Source organism: Pocillopora damicornis, chromosome 5 (assembly GCF_964200805.1).
Source record: "Pocillopora damicornis chromosome 5, jaPocDami1.2, whole genome shotgun sequence".
Lineage (NCBI taxonomy): Eukaryota > Metazoa > Cnidaria > Anthozoa > Scleractinia > Pocilloporidae > Pocillopora > Pocillopora damicornis.
In genome coordinates, this window is record NC_142674.1 from 203,174 (window position 1) to 219,766 (window position 16,593).

At 37.3% G+C, this 16,593-nt stretch overlaps 1 protein-coding gene and 1 long non-coding RNA gene across 3 annotated transcripts; one reads left to right on the forward strand and one right to left on the reverse strand.

Annotated features, from left to right (window-relative positions):
- The first annotated feature begins 2,699 nt into the window (after positions 1-2,699).
- Positions 2,700-5,215, forward strand: LOC113684077 (uncharacterized). The gene is made up of 2 exons (XR_016186961.1): positions 2,700-3,917; positions 4,659-5,215. It is a non-coding gene; the product is annotated as an uncharacterized LOC113684077 (long non-coding RNA).
- Positions 3,952-16,118, reverse strand: LOC113684076 (uncharacterized). Of its 2 annotated transcripts, none has more exons than XM_027201384.2 (16): positions 15,712-16,118; positions 14,805-14,959; positions 13,192-13,731; positions 12,329-12,407; positions 11,618-11,648; positions 11,039-11,076; positions 10,529-10,613; positions 10,182-10,269; positions 9,740-9,796; positions 8,243-8,621; positions 7,923-7,999; positions 7,401-7,502; positions 6,805-6,938; positions 6,036-6,314; positions 5,365-5,535; positions 3,952-4,777 (listed from the first exon to the last, which is right to left on the reverse strand). In XM_027201384.2, exons 2-16 carry the CDS (start codon positions 14,868-14,870, stop codon positions 4,765-4,767), a joined length of 2,139 nt encoding a protein of 712 aa, XP_027057185.2. In that variant the 5' UTR covers positions 14,871-14,959; positions 15,712-16,118; the 3' UTR covers positions 3,952-4,764. The 2 variants fall into 2 exon arrangements, with proteins under 2 accessions (XP_027057185.2, XP_027057184.2); XM_027201383.2 differs by having other exon boundaries at positions 5,391-5,535; positions 15,712-16,074.
- Between the last annotated feature and the right edge of the window lie 475 nt (positions 16,119-16,593).

A 16,593-nucleotide genomic window follows, 5' to 3' on the forward strand; every position in this document is an offset into this window, starting at 1 on the left:
CAACGTTAGAAATTTGGAGAAAGTCAATGGGATGTTCTATGTTTGACTCTTTGCAGCTTAGCTTGGTTCATATCACATATTGCAATAACATTAGTACAATTTTGTCAATTCAGTTCAGTTCTAAACTTTACGTTGTCTAGTCAGTGTCGCTACTATAAGGGAAATTTCATATTTTTCGATAAACTGATTAATACTGAATCATCTCAAGAGTGCCCCGTTCAGCTTTGAAATCAGATGGAAACTCTTGTAACATATGACGTACTGTTCGCATCCTACAAACTAACTCTTGGATTTATGGGGCTTCGAGTCTCTTTGTCAGTCAACGACACCAAAACATCGCTTCCTTTGGCAAATTTTCGTTTAGCAATTTAATTCGTAAACTTTAACAGAGTTCCTGCCTTCTTTTGACAGTGAGCCACGAGTTACGTAAACCTTTCAGTTGAACATGACACTTTCGCAAACTTCCATGCTATTAGACTGTGTTCTTGCTCATTCCATACTAACACTTTTCAAATTGTTGTCGTAACTTTGTCATTGAGACTTGTCAACGATTAGACCACTTGTCGTTTCAGTACGATAGAAATTTGAAAGGCTTGCCACTCAAACTTAGTGGCGAAATTTTTATACCTGAAAGTGGCTGTGATTCAAAGGTAACGAAGTCGGTATGAAATCTTTATGGAAAGTGAACGGGTAAGTGTCAACACCGACCTGCAGGCCAGCATGTCCGCAGACTTAAATTAGTTGCTACTTTATCAAAATAACTGTGTACTCATCACTCACGTTTCTTAGACCTTCTTAATGAGAGCTTTACGATGTTCAATATACTCCCCGTGGTAACTGAAATTACGAGAAGACAAAACTTCATGAATAAAAACAATAATTCTCGCTTCAATTTATTTACACTTCATTCAAGCAAGCAGATATTTGAGACTCAGGGAAACACTTTTTAGATATCTTGCTAAGGGGCACAAAATTGTAGCTACTCTTGCGAAAGAATGGTGCTTTCCAACAGTGAAGATAATTTAAATTTAGAGTCAGAAAGTTCAAAGAGTGATCAACAGGAAACCAGATTGGAAACTTAGATTTTCGGGTGGTGCCGTGTATCTCAAGACAAGTAAACTAATCTCATGGTCTACTTCATGTATAGGAATTTAAAATCGTGTAATTATTCCAGAATCTGTTTAGAAATCCTAACCACTGGAAAATCGGGTTAATATGTATAGGTGATTGATCTTGGCAACTATGTCAGTTTAAGCGAGTAAAACTATTATTGATAACCATGACAGCGTGGAGAAACGGTCTAAATTCGCCGCTGTCTAAAATGACAGCTTCCTTTGAAAGACAATAAGAGTTGATATATGACTGGTTGATATGTGGGGGATAGTTACCTGTTGTGCTCAAACAAAACTCTCAAAGAATTCTTTGTCTCTTTCTCACGCAAATCAGCCCCTCGCCCGCCTCTGTGGTAAACAAGGTCGATTTGAACACAGCAGGAATAAACACTCCTGTTCAAAAATATCAACAGGCATTTGCTTATCAAATCTTTCGATAAATTTAATTTTTGAAGTTCAAGGAGATTACGGTTATTAGATATATTTTTGTCATGATGCGCAGGGGTGGTAATAATGTTTAATAATCGACTCTCTACGAGGTCCTGCCTACTTCGGAACAACTCGCGACCAACGGAGCTTGTACCCGTTTCCGGATTAACCGGCTTGACTCCATGTGCCCTTTTGTTGCCTTTCCGTTTTCTTTCTCTACTATGCTGAACACGCACGATTTTGACTTCACTGCCAAAGTGTTTTTTTGTTTTGGTTCCTGTTGAACCGCAGCCTAACTTTGCAGAGCAGAATTGAACCTTTAGGAAACCCTACTTTTCACGCTATTTTCAGGTTGCAAATTTGGGTCTCTGGTGGAAAACAAACAAACAAACAAACAAAATACAGGCAAAAAGGTAAGGGTTATGGAGACCAGTTGCATGCATGTTTGATCATTTTCAAACTGGGCTACCTTTTTCAAGATGCTTCAAATCGTAACGCTCCTCTTTTTAGCAAGTAGACCAATGGCAACTCCAGTGGAATGAAATAGAAAGAAAATTTTTTAGCCCTGTTGTCCATTTAAAAGAGATGTTCTCCTCGATTCGAGCCGTACAATGAAAAAGTTTCAGGTTCAAGACACTAGTTAAGGAAACCTTTTTTCCAACATTTCTACTGTATGGCGTTTTATGATAGCTAAACTAAGTTGATGTTCATGAAGTGCTTTTCAAAGAGGTCTCTCTATCCTTCGTCTGTTTTCTGTTCATGAGCTAGTCGTAAAAGCTCGTATTTTTTATTAAAGTGGATTTCAATGGGTTTGTGAGTTGGCATTTAGTAGCAATTCGCCATAACAGCTGTATATGATTAGTTCTGTAACATGTGCATGTGAAGTTCACATGCAGTATCTATTTTTCAGTGAGGCCAAATTATGATTGACTAGCGCTTGTCACTTGTGAAACAAGCATAAAGCTGGGGCTTGCCAACAAGTTCTCTGTCCTCTGCAACACATTTGATGACGCATGCGCATCTAACTTCACAATCGGAACTGGCTGCCATTGGAAATCTCATATTGGGATTTCTTTTGTTCCACGCTTCTGACAAATACAGCGGAATATCTTAGGGCCAATAGCATGCAAGAATGCTGGTAGCAGCTCTCTCGAAAGGAATCAAAGTGCTCTGTGAGCAAACTCGTGAATTGACATATGATTTTTTAGATTATGTTTAATGTTATCTGGTTTAGGGAATTTTGTGGTTGATTGTCATATCTAGAGTACGAGCAGTACTTCAGTGTTCGCTAATGTAGCATAGAAACAAAGTAACGTTGGGATAAGAAGGCATTACAATTGAAATGATCATGCTATTACATTTGACAAGGGTGGATGATGTCATGTGTTTTAAACGTCTATCATTTTTGTTTCTGGTTCAAAAGAAAAGGTTGGAAGTAAATGTGGGTGAAAAGTGAAATTTACTGTCTTTCATTGTAAATATTAGAAAATAAAGGCAATATTGTCTAATGAAAACATTAACGATTCCCTCTTTAACAAATGAGAAAAAAGGGGACGAGTTTTGAGTGATATAACTAAGCCAAGCCTGCCACCGTCATCTTGGATCTCCGCCTGGGTAGATTTAAGTCACGTGCTAGGCAACGTATCATCAATAACAAGATAGAATTTCATTTCAGGCCTATTTATCAATTTTGTGGTATGTAACTTTCGCATTTTAGTACGTTGTATGTATGTTGAATCTTCAAATTGTCTTGAAACTTAAGAGAAAATTGTTCTTTAAAAATTCACTGAAAATCGGTAGCTAAAAAATTGTTTGTTTAGGTGTTATTTGATTTTCGTGTTAACTTGTAATTTCGTCAGTCGTCGGCATCTTCTGTTGCTTCACACAGGAAAAATACACGCGACGAAGCGTAATGATCAATTTTGTCCTCAATCTCACAGAAAAAGCTTTTGAACATCTGTAAACTCCGAGCGCTTCGCAGTAAGTGATATTTTCAATGAATCTTCGGATTGTTTTCAAGTTCAAGGACTATAAATTAAATTATGAAAAACGAAGGTTGTTCTGTTATTTCAGTGTGAATCCTTGCATGCCTGCTAGTCGCTGGCGCCGCTTGTTGAAACTAAAACGAAAAAAAAAACTCTTTTAAGATTATCATTGGCTTCTTTTTCACCCCACCACTATTCTTAGCAACAAAGGTCGCCATTTCGTCTGTTTATTGCTCGCCAAAAACTATCAAATGCACTCAAAAGCCTAAAATCTAAAAAAAGTTTACAGGAATCGACCAATCGAGCGAATGCCATTCCCCACATCGTATCTATAACTCGCTCTTGCGCATGCGCGCAATTCACGAGTTAAAAAGGATACCTTCAAAGACTGGTAACGGTATAGAATGAGCAAGAACACAGTCTAATAGCATGAAAGTTTGCGAAAGTGTCATGTTCAACTGAAAGGTTTACGTAACTCGTGGCTCACTGTCAAAAGAAGGGCTTTCTTACAAATAAAGAAAAACCGTCCGTAAAGATAATTTAGCTTTCTAAGAAACTTTGAAGTATAACTTGAGAGAATGATCATAACTATTTAATCAATTAACTAGGGTAGTTCACACTAGGAATACCAACGTCTTGGAAACCTGATAGAGGAAGGGAATACCTGATTCAAATAGAGTACTCAATAGAGTTGAGAAAGTTTTACTAATTGCATAATCATTGAAAGTGAAAGAGCAAAGTGAATAAGCCAAAGACCTCGTTAAAATACTAATTGTTTAACCGTTCCTTCAATCCCAGCTGAAGAGTAAAGGACTGCAAAAAATCCTGCATCTGCTAATTTACACAAAATCTGAAGTAATCTTTGCGACCTCCTTGGCAATCAATATTAATCAAAACTTTTTCGTCAAATAGAAGTATGTCTCGTGTTTTGTTCTCACTACGTACAACTTCCGTTCATTTAATACTTCTTTTACTGCTTCAATGTTCTTTCTCAACTTTTTACTGCAATTTGTTGAATGCTTTCAAAGCACTTTTATCAGAAACACGTTAAATCAAAATGGGGATGTTTCCACTTTAAATAAGATATTCTTATCATGCTCTTATTTACAACGATTTTGATGACTTCTTTCAGAGTAAATAACGCCTCTCAGTGCTTCACTGCGCAGTCGCAGCAAGTTCAAGTTGTCCTCCGGTCACTGACAGTCGATGGTAGTTTGTTCCCATTCCGCACTCTGTTATCAACTTCTGGGCCTGGAAACAGTAAAGAAAAGAGAAGAAAAGTGTTAATGTGAAAGCAGAGGCCGTCTTAAGGATCCACCAACTAGCCTGTGGAATTCAACAGGAAACGCTTGAGTAATGAGACGGGTATTTGTTTTTGGAAGGAGTGCTTCTCCTTCGCAGTCAGCCTCAGACCACAAAAAATAGCAATTCTGGCCGATTTCTCAGTCGGTTGCCATAATTACTCATAATACTTGCGTCTATTGGTCAGCTTGTGTGAGTTATACAAGTTGTTGGTACCCTAAATGAACAATTTTTAAGTGTGTGCTAAAGGTATTTGAGAATTGTATCGTTTTGCTCTACCCCAATTCATGATTGAAAAATTGCGCCACCCTCTCGACCAATCAGATGTAAAACTAAAAGCAATTGAAAGTTTGTGTTAAAAGTTATGCTAGCCCGCGCTTCAGACAGTCTGTTTGTCTTTCTTTGATTCTAGTTTAATCACACTCTTTCGAAAAGATTGATTAATGATTGTCACCTGGGAGTCCCTCAATAAGCGGGACACTTCTTTCTAAACTTTCTATTTACTGGGAGCCCTCCTATTACTATCTACATCTTACCGCTGCCTAACTTCATCCTCCCTCACCCCAGTCTCCATTACGCTGTCCCCGTTCATTCCATTGGAATCGTAATGATCATCTCCAGAGTCAGCGTCGCCGTTCAGTGCTACGATTGGTCCGTCTTCTGGAGGCTCTAGCTTCACTTGTACTTGGGACTGAGACAATTGGCTACTGTAAAAAAATAAAATCAATCACTCAATCAAAAAAAGTAAAAAGATTTAGGAGAAAATTCGACATGAACTCCTCGTGCATTCCTTACTCCATAAGCACAACTAATGCATCTAATTTCTCAAAGCAATCGAATAGAATTGGATAAAATCAAGAAATTAATCTATAAAAGACATCTTAATAGGTTTGAAAGCCCACAAATGCTAACGTCCTGGTTTTATCAGCAAGGAGAGATTTTTCAGAATAATTGTTCTTAATCCCCGGCTTGACTATCGTTTATTAGCCTTTTAAAATCATTTGGAATTTCTCATTTACAATCCTGGCAGTAAAGGTCAACTAATAACCCCTTTGCAAGCAAATAGAAGATGACATGAGCGGCAGATTAAAGATGGGAAGTTTAAATTTTGCCAATTCAACACTTCTTCCCGGAAATCCCTACCTTTACCGATTTGAGGTCAACACAGCAAGCATTAACAGAAATACAACCATATCCTGGTTCTTACTTGATGTCTTTAGAGCAAAACTCTACGAGTTTTGTGATGCCACCGACCACGCCCTCCACTTCCTCTCCATCCCTTATATCCGCGCGTTTCTGAGGAGGCATTTCATCACCGGTGTCTGAATCCGATCCTCTTTTACGACTATCTTCTTGACTGGAGCCTTCATCCTCGCTGGCATTATTGGAACCAGATGGACCCACGGGAAGCAAGTTGACTTGTGTGGGGAGTCCCCCTAGGGCACCCTGTTGCATCATCCGGTCTCGCTCCTGTTTCATCATTCTGCTGTTGTGGGAAATGTTCAGTAAAATTGTTCAAGATTGTCATTAATAATCCGTTATTTTCTTTTCTATCCTCAACCATTCTTCATCGCGAGTTTATTCTTACAACTATCTTTATGGATCGCAAAATATTTTTTAAGCTTTCAGAATGAAATTTTGAGGGTAAAATTACCTTCAGAGTTGTTAAGTAGTTCCCTTAAAGTCAAGTACTCAAAAAGATAAATGTTATATAGTTGTTTATGACACACTGCGTTGTATGCCAAACAAAAATGTAGCTTTCTTTATAACATAAATAACAAAATCAACTACAATTTGCAGTCGTTTTGCAAGTTAAATTTAGCTGAAAACCTCATCTCATCTTCAGAAATGTGGACGACTTCAGAGTCTTTAGGGTAGTCAGAAACAACTCCGTGTGATATGTTAGTGAATTAGATGGATATATTGCCCTATGTTCATCGCTATTTATATCAAATCAATATAAAAAATACACTTACGAGGTGCTATGAATGACTTTGGACTGTGGCCGCCGTTTCATGTATTCATCTTCATCCACAATCCACACGGCTCCTTTTACGTTCTCTCTTCTCATGAAGCATTTGTGAAGGGACAAGTTATGACGGACTGCGTTCTGTTGATGTATCACGTGTCAGTTTGAGTAAGAAAACACGCCAATTTGCACAATTTTTAGCCTGCAGCTGGTATCAAATATCCCCATACAGTTTTCATAGAGTGTGAAGCATTGCAATAGAGAGTGAAAGTCACACCCCAAAATGTGGTTGTCAAAATGATGCAGCATTTTACGTTAACAAAGTATATTTCTGAAGCTTCGACGACTGAAAGAATTATTGAAGGCAGCAAGTCTACAGGAATTAAGGCATCGCCAGGTTTGGGAGGCAGCGGGGCTGAAAGGGGGCGACCGAGAAACTTTCGTCAAATATGTTGAGATCTTTCTCGCCAACGGACATGAATATTTTTGCACATTCTACTGAAATTAAGTAAAGGTTACAGCCTTCGTCAGGTTCTTGTGACAAGTCAAGTTTTTCCTTTTTTAAAGAAAACGTAAAAAAAAGGGTTTGAAGGTGAAACCTACCTTCCATGTAGCAGCGTTCCTCCGGAAGTAAGCAAACTTGTGAATGAACCAGGAGTAGATTTCATTCAATGTAAGTTGCTGTTCGGGAGCGTCTAAAATGGCCTATGGTAAGCAAAGTGAAGCGGTCAATATCTTAATTCTTCTTACAGCAGGGAACACTTTATTTATACAACTGTTACATGTAACTGCCAATATATGAAAGTAAATTTCCTCCATGTATATCGGTAATTTTTATTGGCTTCTCTTAAGGATTTGGTGTCAAATCCAAACAATAACGCACGACTGAACAGGATAATTCACAAATTCTCATTACCTGTCTGATTTGCTAAGCATTGAATTGAAGGGAAAATTTTTGTAATTATAGGCCCTTAATTAGACATTCGTAGCTGAAATAAATTCACAAAACAATCTAGGCATACCACTAGAGTCCAAAATTCACTTCATGAGAATTTGGGTTTAGTATTTTTTGTCTTAAATGTTGCTACTTATAGTTATCTCGTTGTGGCAATAGCTACAATTTACCTGTCTTATCAATGACGCATACGTGAACGGGGGTCTTACATCTGCCTTCTGATAGAAATCCGCTGATCGCTGAATATCTAGGAAACAAAAAGGTCAGCATACATTTCACGAACTCATGGACCATTGACGGTAGATTATGAGATTTTCAACCCTTTTTCTTAACAAAACAACTGTTTCCCTCGCTCTTTTACGACATGGAATATCAAAAGCCAGTTCGGCGCTAGGAAATTCGTTGACAAAGAATGACAGAACCCAGAAGTTACACAGAGCTTTCCTGACGACCAATGATTAGCAAACGGAGACTTTGCAAACGAACTTACCCAAGGCTATTCCGTCAGGATCTCCAGTTCTTTTCTTCATGCGAATTTGTTTATCTTCCAGCATGTGAATAGTTGGTGTCTGTACAACAGTGAGGTCACTTGGACTGGTCATTTCATGCACTGCTGCCATGTTGGGTGGCGGGCTCAGAGGATGACTTCCCATCGTTGGTGGGCTTTCCGGTGACATAGGAATCTCCTGTCTACCCTGAAGGGTAGGAGAATGCTCCGCCGGCGGAGTATCTTCTAGGGACGTCATGTGAGGATGCTGAGGAGGGGGTGGGTGAGTGACATGAAGCAGAGTTTGAGCTTGGGAGTGAGGCACTTGTTGGTGACTCTCTTCTTCCAGATCTGAGTTTGTGTTTGGAGTGTGTTGGGTGACCTATAATGGCATACGCATTTACTCAGTAAAGGGCTCGGCTGACGAGAGTCCGAGAGTGTATATGACCTCCTACACGCTTCTATCTGGTATGAAAGAGTGTGTTTATTTGCACAGATACATCACCCTGGCATTCTTCACATGACGCTAGTTAAAACTCCCATATATGTTTCAAATATTTTACCCTAGCTAATAAATCAGGACCTGCCACGAATTTCGAAAAACTGACGCTCGAGCTTCATTGCTCAGTTTTCGTCGGAGCAAAGTGTCCAAAGATTTATGCTCATTTGACCTTACCAACCTGAGTCAACTAAGTGTTTGAGTTGCTTGTTGACAGTGTACCAAAGTAACACTTTCAGTTTCTTTAGATTCTAAAAATAATACTTTCAGTATTTAGAATGACTATAAAAGGTTTCTAATAACAGTAACCGCTCTCTAAGGTCACTTCGTGTTTTGTCTTGCCTTGCAAACTTGACAGAAATTGAAGAAAATAAAGGAATTAAAGAAGAAGAAGAACAAAAAGAAGAACAACAACATCAACAAAAAGAAGAAGAACAACAACAACAACAAGAACGAAGAGAAGAAGAAGAAAAAGAAGAAGAAGAAGAAGAAAAAGAAGAAGAAAAAGAAGAAGGAAAAGAAGAAGAAGAAGAAAAAGAAGGAGAAGAAGAAGAAAAAGAAGAAAAAGGAAAAGAAGAACAAAAAGAAGAAGAAAAGAAGAATGAAAAGAAGAACGAAAGGAAGAAGAAGAAAAAGAAGAACAACAACAACAAGAGGATGAAGAACAAGAAGAAGAAGAAGAAAAAGAACAAAAAGAAGAATAAAAAGAAGAACAACAACAAAAAGAAAAGAACAAGAACAAGAAGAAGAAGAAGAAGAAGAAGAACGAAAAGAAGAAGAAGAAGAAGAAAAAAAAGAAGAAGAAGAAAAAGAAGATTTAAGAAATAACAAATGAATGTCTCTATCTCTTCAAGTCAAAACAATCTCTCTCAACCTTTGTTCATTGAGCCACCACGTATTAGGAAAACCATAAGCTAAATCTTTCGCAATCTAACTTTGCGGAATGACGTTAAGCCCTTTTTTAGTTTTGCTCCAAAGAAAAATAGAGCTAATAGTTGTACCTTGGGAGTATGTAAATGGTTCATCATCGCTGACAACCTCTCACGTTCTTTGTTCATCTGCAATAAACATTTGAAACTGCAGCTAAGTTTGCAATTGCCAGGCCAGACTACTGGGCAGTTGAAAAGCGTTTTTTAAAGGTAATAATAGGTCACATTCCTAACTTAGCTACCTACGTTTATATAAAGCAAGCGAAAAAAAGTCTCAGTGAATACAATCAGGTGCACTGCTTTAAATTTGATTTAAAAAAACACTAAATAACTGTGAACTGTTTGACCGTTAGTTTGATGTATGGCAGCATCATTGTTTGTTTAACAAGGTACAATTAATTTAACTTTGAACAAAGAGAATGCTGTTCATTTTCATTTTTTTGGCTTCCTAATGCTTAATCCTTAAATCACAAGTGACTGATGACGTAATTATCATTAGAGTGGTGTTGAATACCTGAAATTCCAGATGCATCACAACTTGCATCTGTACCCGAGCCTGAGCTGTGCTCCTTTCATCTAAGGCGTGGTCAGCATTAAGGTGACTGCAATTCATAAAAAAAAAACCTTCCGCGTCACTTTTTCTAACAAATGTTTCCTTTTTAATTGATTTTATTCGAATCACCAGATGGAATCAATATGTTATCATCTCTTGTGTATAAAAAATTGAAAAAAAATCATACTTTTTACCAACATGAAGATACATTTAAAAGATCATAAATAAATTAATTCAACAACAGATAGATAAGGCACATGTAAGATATTATTAACATGCAATGAAACCATCAGAAATATTAGACTTACTGCAAAAACTGTTGGAAATTCTCACAAAAAGCTTCACAACCTGGCCACTGGCAGATGTTGCGATTAAACAGTGGATGGTGCTGAGCTGTTAAATGAAACAATCAATACATTTATTTAAATGAAACTTTTCTGTATAAGAAAATAGCCCTTAAGTTGAACTGACCAATTCAAAGCTAAAAAAAGTGGCAGCAAATTGTATGTACAATGTATGACATCAAGTCTCCAGTTCCTGAATAGTAAAGCAGTAGATTACACTCTCTATCAGTTTATCAGGGTAATAACCCACTTGGGATGTTGGGAGAACAGTAAAAAGTTTGTTTTACAGTAACTTTATAAATCAGTTCACATGTTTTAAGTGAACTCAAAAGTTTTTTGAAGTCTTCTACTGGTTGTTGAATAAGACTAATATTCCTTTTCACTTTGAACGTTAACCATAACACTATCACGTAATGAGTCATATTTGATTATTTCAACTTTATTACTTATGATTTATTTGTAAACATAGTTTACCTGGTTGGGTTTCACCAATAAATGAGTTGGCACTTGCCCTGCATTGGGTAAAAGAGAAAGCAGATAAGTATCATTGGCCTTGCAGTAAGAGCCTTTAAAATATAATACTGTAATCTTTCTCTATGAAAGATAGTTAGTCTAATGGTATCATACATTTTTATGCATGCTAATAGCTTTTCTTTCTTTCTACCATGAAGTTTGAAATTAAAATTTTAGTGAGCAGTATGAAGGCAATTCTATAAAATTGTGATAATGAAATATTATAATCTCTAACTGCAATGTTATAATTGTACAGTACACATTGTCTTTCACTCAAAGGTCACTGATACTTACCATTAGTAACCTTTTAAATCCTGATACCAGTGTGTATATTCTCCACACTGTTCTCTACATGTTTTTGATGATAATGAAAAGGAGAATTTGCTCAACACTCAATAACTTCTCATGCAAATGATCATTTCCTCCCTTCTCATGACCTAACTGTTTGATTCAATGGCAAAAATGTGAGGAGAAATTAGACTATGGTAACCCTTAGGGGTTAAAGGGATGATTGTGAAATATTATAAAATATAAACTCACACAGATCCATCTGATGGTTGGGGTCGTCCACCTGTAGCAGGAGAAAGAAGTTACATAATTCTCAAGTATTCATTCACAATTCACTGCAAAGGGAGAGGGAAAGGGGTTGATCGGAATAGTGCCTGACAAATTGTGTTAAGGGAATGCTACACACTGAGGTCCATACTGCATCTATTACTCTTACCCTTGGGTCAATCAACCCATATCCTTTGCACTGAAAATGTACACACTACACAATACAGCATACATGTACATTAAATGTAGAATGTCAAAACTCTAACAGATAAAACCTCCAGTTGTAGTATAGATCATACAAAAGAAAAAAAGTTTCTAAAATTACACTTGATCTTGACCCTCTGAGTATTACTCAGTCATTCAACTGTAATAGATCCTCTTAATTTTACAAATGACAGAATTTCCTCATCCTTTTCTATAGGGTACCTGAAATCAGCTCAAGAAACCCTTCTTTAATCATACATGTACAACATGTTTGAAGAAGCATATGCACTTTCTTACCAACAGGACCACTCAAGAAAATATTTTTCTATAAGCTTTCTGTCAATACAATTTCGTGGGATGTGTTTGACATATAATACATATTACTACAACAATTAATTATTTGCACTAAATTCTAGATTGGTGTAATTGGGTTTTAGTGCTCTATTAAGTATAAGCAGATACTAAATTTCAAGAACAGAAATGGTAACTTACCAAAGTTTGACAAATGGGGATCTCCTAGACCTTTCCATTTCCCATCAAAATAGGGGCGGAGTTCCTGCTCAAGAATTGCCTAAAAAATGAAGGAGTTGTGTCCAATGAGTCATATAAACACCAAATTTTGGGTGACAAGTTAGATATTTCTGATATAAGTTGTCACCAGGTATAAGCCTATAACTGTACAATTTGTATTCTATAATGGCCTTGTTAACCATCAAGTTCACTTTAGCTCAGTGCTAGCACATTGCAGTATAAAATGCAAAGTTTTAGGTTCATCTCCTTGTGGAGATTCAAATTTATTCTTTTCCCCACACTTGCAAAAAAAAATTACACTCTCCTTTAACCCTTTCCACCCTAACGTCAGTATGCATATTCTCCATACTGTTCTTTATACATTTCTTGAAGGCGCTGATAAGGAGAATATGTTTTACAATCAGAAGCTTTTCAACTTGGTGATCTTGCATTCTCGTGACCTTAATGTTTGAATCAAGGCTGATACTATAAGGAGAAATTAGAAACTAGTCACTCTTAGGGGTCAGAGGGTTATGTAAGGAATTTATTCCATCCAAAATGCCAAACCACCTAAAGCTTTGTTTCTTCTCTCTGTGTGAAATATTAACTCTGAAAAAAAGCATTGTTGAAATTGGTTCTTTCTAAATGTAAACCTGATTTGTTACATGTAATTGGAAAAGTTCAAGATGATAATTTTGATCTAGCACTGGAATCTTAGTCTGTTCAAATCAAAAACCACAATTTTTAAAAATAAGCAAACTACAATTTAAATGAACATATAGAAGTAAATAAATCTGTAGATTTACCTGAATCTAATGAAATAAGTATTGTGATACCATGTTTACCTGATGTTGTTGCATATGCTGAGGCTGAACAGGTCTAAGCAGTAAAGGTGGTGGATGTGCCATGACTGTAACAGGTCTTGGTGGAGTCTGTTGATGAGGAAAATGAAAATGTCCATCAACATATCCTGGTTGACAGCCACAGTGAGCGTGATCCATGAATGGAGCCTGCTGGGGATGGCAATTGGCTGGTGAGTACACATGATGGGTATGTGGTCCAGGGGGACAGCTTGAGCAGTAGTGTACTCCTCCATGCTTGGGTGTGGCTTTGGTGTCTTGGGTTGGGGAACTGGATGCATCAATCATGACATTTGCTACAGCTGGCGTTACATGCTGGTAGACCATTCCTGGGACATGTACTTCACGGCTACAGCAGCAGTTTTGAGAAGAGCATGTAATGTGTTTGCTTTGTTGCGTGAGTTTGTGAGAAGTATGTGTTCCACATGCACAGTTGGATGTGCTGCAGGGTTCATGAGCTCCTTTACCATTAACATCCACATTTATAGTTTTTGTTGGACTTTTTACTGGTGATGATACTCTCACCTGTGAACCAAAAAAAATCTTAGCTGAAAATTTTTCTGCTCTCTTATGCTAAAAAGGAAAAATGACATAGCTTTGAATATTTTCAGTCAGAATTTACTGGACAAAGAATAGAGAAATATTGAGATTTGACAGTGACAAACATATCAATAGCAATCTTTACCAAAGCCAAAAGCTAAGGTAAAATAAGTCATTGATCCACAAGACCCTGACAAAACACCACAATTAGCAATTACCAAGTGAAATAGCAATTTTTGCCATGTCAATAAATAACTCAAATTTTCACATTTTTTTTTGGGTTTGAGATTGACTCTGTGACAAACTACCTTTTTCCACAAGAAAAAAATCAGCTGGGATGTAACCAAGCATAAACAGAATACCATTTATATCTTTAAAGGTAAGCAAAAATATTCTTTGCGGGGTGGTTATCTGCACACTGTAAAATCTTGGCAAATATAAAAGGAAAAAAAATCATTGAATGATGATGGACACTTATTGAACTTTGAGGAGATAATATATGACAGAGGGAATAAGGAAGTCATTGTAGGTAGGAAAACAAGAGATTCACAACTGGGGAGTTTATTCATCTCATTTGATAAAATTACTGCCTGTTTGCCTGGAGTAAAAGACTATTAATTTATTTGATATGAGCTTCATTTCAGTCAAAGTGTAACCAGCGTGAGCAGTTCTTTGAGACTCTCACTCTAGACTCGCGAGAGTTCGCGTGAGTCGTGTAATTTGACACTAGCGACAGGGGTAGGGACAGTGGCTTAGAACCTACAGCTTAAAAATCACGCACAAGGGCAGAAAAGAAATCGTACACTGTTTCAAAAATATGCCACACTCTTTGGAGTCATAAATGATTCCGTTCTTTGACAACGAAGCCTTTTTTTTATATTAACCTTGCCTTTTTAACAGGACAATCTTAAGAATTGTTCCGGTACGTACATGTGTTCACTGAAACGATTAATATCATGCCCTACACGTTTCAGGTTTATCATGTGAAATCTTACGCTCAATCGTATTATGTCGTTGAATGAAAGCTAGCAGTGAGTTTATTACGAAAAATATCTTACACTGACTCCCCTGGACGTGCTGGACGCAACAACAGTGCCGTCGTTTTCGTTTGATTTTGCTGCCATGGTTCAGTGAACCTTTAGAACACGGAAGGTGGATATTAATTAGAGTCCGCTTACTCTTTGATGCTTTGAAACGCAGACGAACTTCGCGGCTGTTAAAAAAAGCAGAAAGACAAGTTAACATATTTTCTAGCCTACGCGTGGTCAACATTTTTCTCAAACAAACCCGAAATTAGAATCAAATCTCAAGTAAAGTTTATCCATGAAGTATTCAGGCAGTCGAAAAGCGCGCGGCGACCCAAGCCGGAAATTTAATGCAGATTTCAATTTTATTACGGCTCCTGAAAAACTTGTCGAACTTTTCGCCATTGAGTATGATTCTAACTCCCAATAACGATAAGTTTTTCTTTACAACAAAAGCAGTCGAGTCCTCGAACTTGAGGAAAAGAAAACCGCGCTGATCGATTCATATGCCATATGGGCAAGATTTGAATAAATTTATTTGAGTCAATAACGAGAACAGTTCCGTGAATAGGAAAATATCTTTGGTAAAGTACAGAAAACTAGCGAAAGAGTTCAACAGAGATTTAAGGATAGTCTCCATGATTGATGTAACTTACGTTATCTGAGAAAATGTTCACCAAAACCTTACTATTCTCGAGTCGCCACGCCATAAACAACAACAAAAGAGTCCTTCGTGTAAACAACAATAAAAATGGCAATTTCACTTGCGATTGCGAGATATCAAACACCAGGAAATCGCTTAAAAGGTCTTCTAAATTCCATTTGAACATTTGCTGTTTTTGTCGAGATTCCAGTGCATTGTGATTTTTCTGAAATTAGAAATCTAACTAAGATAAACATTCAGTAGCTTGTTGATGGTGAGAAGCAAGCACGCGCTTACCTTTGTAATGCCGCGGCGACAGAAATATCAATGAATGAACGAAGTCACATCAGTTGTCTGACTGCCTGCAAGCACTCCAAGGTAACAAGGCCTTTTCCTTCAATTTTAAGTAAAATTAGATGAAATTCTCTCAGTGAGATCGCGTTAAATTACGGCGTAGTATATTGTTAATTTTAGCCTGCTAAACAATTCTGTCGCGTTTGTTGTTGATGAATTTACTTTTAGCCCAAACAAAGCCTCGCTTTGCAGCGTGACGTCACGTAATTGGCACCCGTAAATAAAAACAAAAATAAACAGAGAAATGGAAAACAATAGGACTCCCACGCTGGAAATCTACTTTTAGCCATCTAAACAATCCAGTTCTTTGTGAGAAGATGTAACTAGACTTGACTTAAAATAACCGCTGGTAACTAAATGATCGCAAACAGATTCTAAAAAATATGTTAAAATTAGCATTTGGTTTTGCATGTTAATCTTGTCAAATGAAAAAGGTGTTTTTGTTTCTAACCTGTAATGTTTTCGCTTGTATAGTTTCGATCGAGAAGCATTTTCTCCTAAGTCACCACGCAGACAACACACGACCTTGGGCAAAGAAATCGCTGTCAAGAAGGACAAGATATCTCATTTGAAACGATTGTGATTGGCTGGTTTTAAGACACTGACTGAAAGGCTCTAGTTTTAGCAAACATAGAGATTATTGTTTTTCCAGATTATCAAAACCTTCCAGCTGAATTTGCCATCAGCTCTAGCTATTTTGACATATGAAACAACACGTGTTCGCGATATAAAAGAATTCCCTTTGAATCCCCCGAGAAAAATCAACAGTTACAAAAGACGATAAAATTTTCTGGCGGCGCAAACATATGTACTGTAATAATTCGG

What these genes read in the sequence shown, in the direction of transcription:
- LOC113684076 (XM_027201383.2), bottom strand. Translation starts at nt 14,870, where the DNA reads ATGGCAGCAAAATCAAACGAAAACGACGGCACTGTTGTTGCGTCCAGC. An exon ending in ATGCGTCATTGATAAGACAG is followed by an intron (nt 7,503 to 7,922) that starts GTAAATTGTAGC and finishes TGCTTACCATAG; the next exon opens with GCCATTTTAGACGCTCCCGA. An exon ending in AAAGTCATTCATAGCACCTC is followed by an intron (nt 6,315 to 6,804) that starts GTAAGTGTATTT and finishes TTCCCACAACAG; the next exon opens with CAGAATGATGAAACAGGAGC.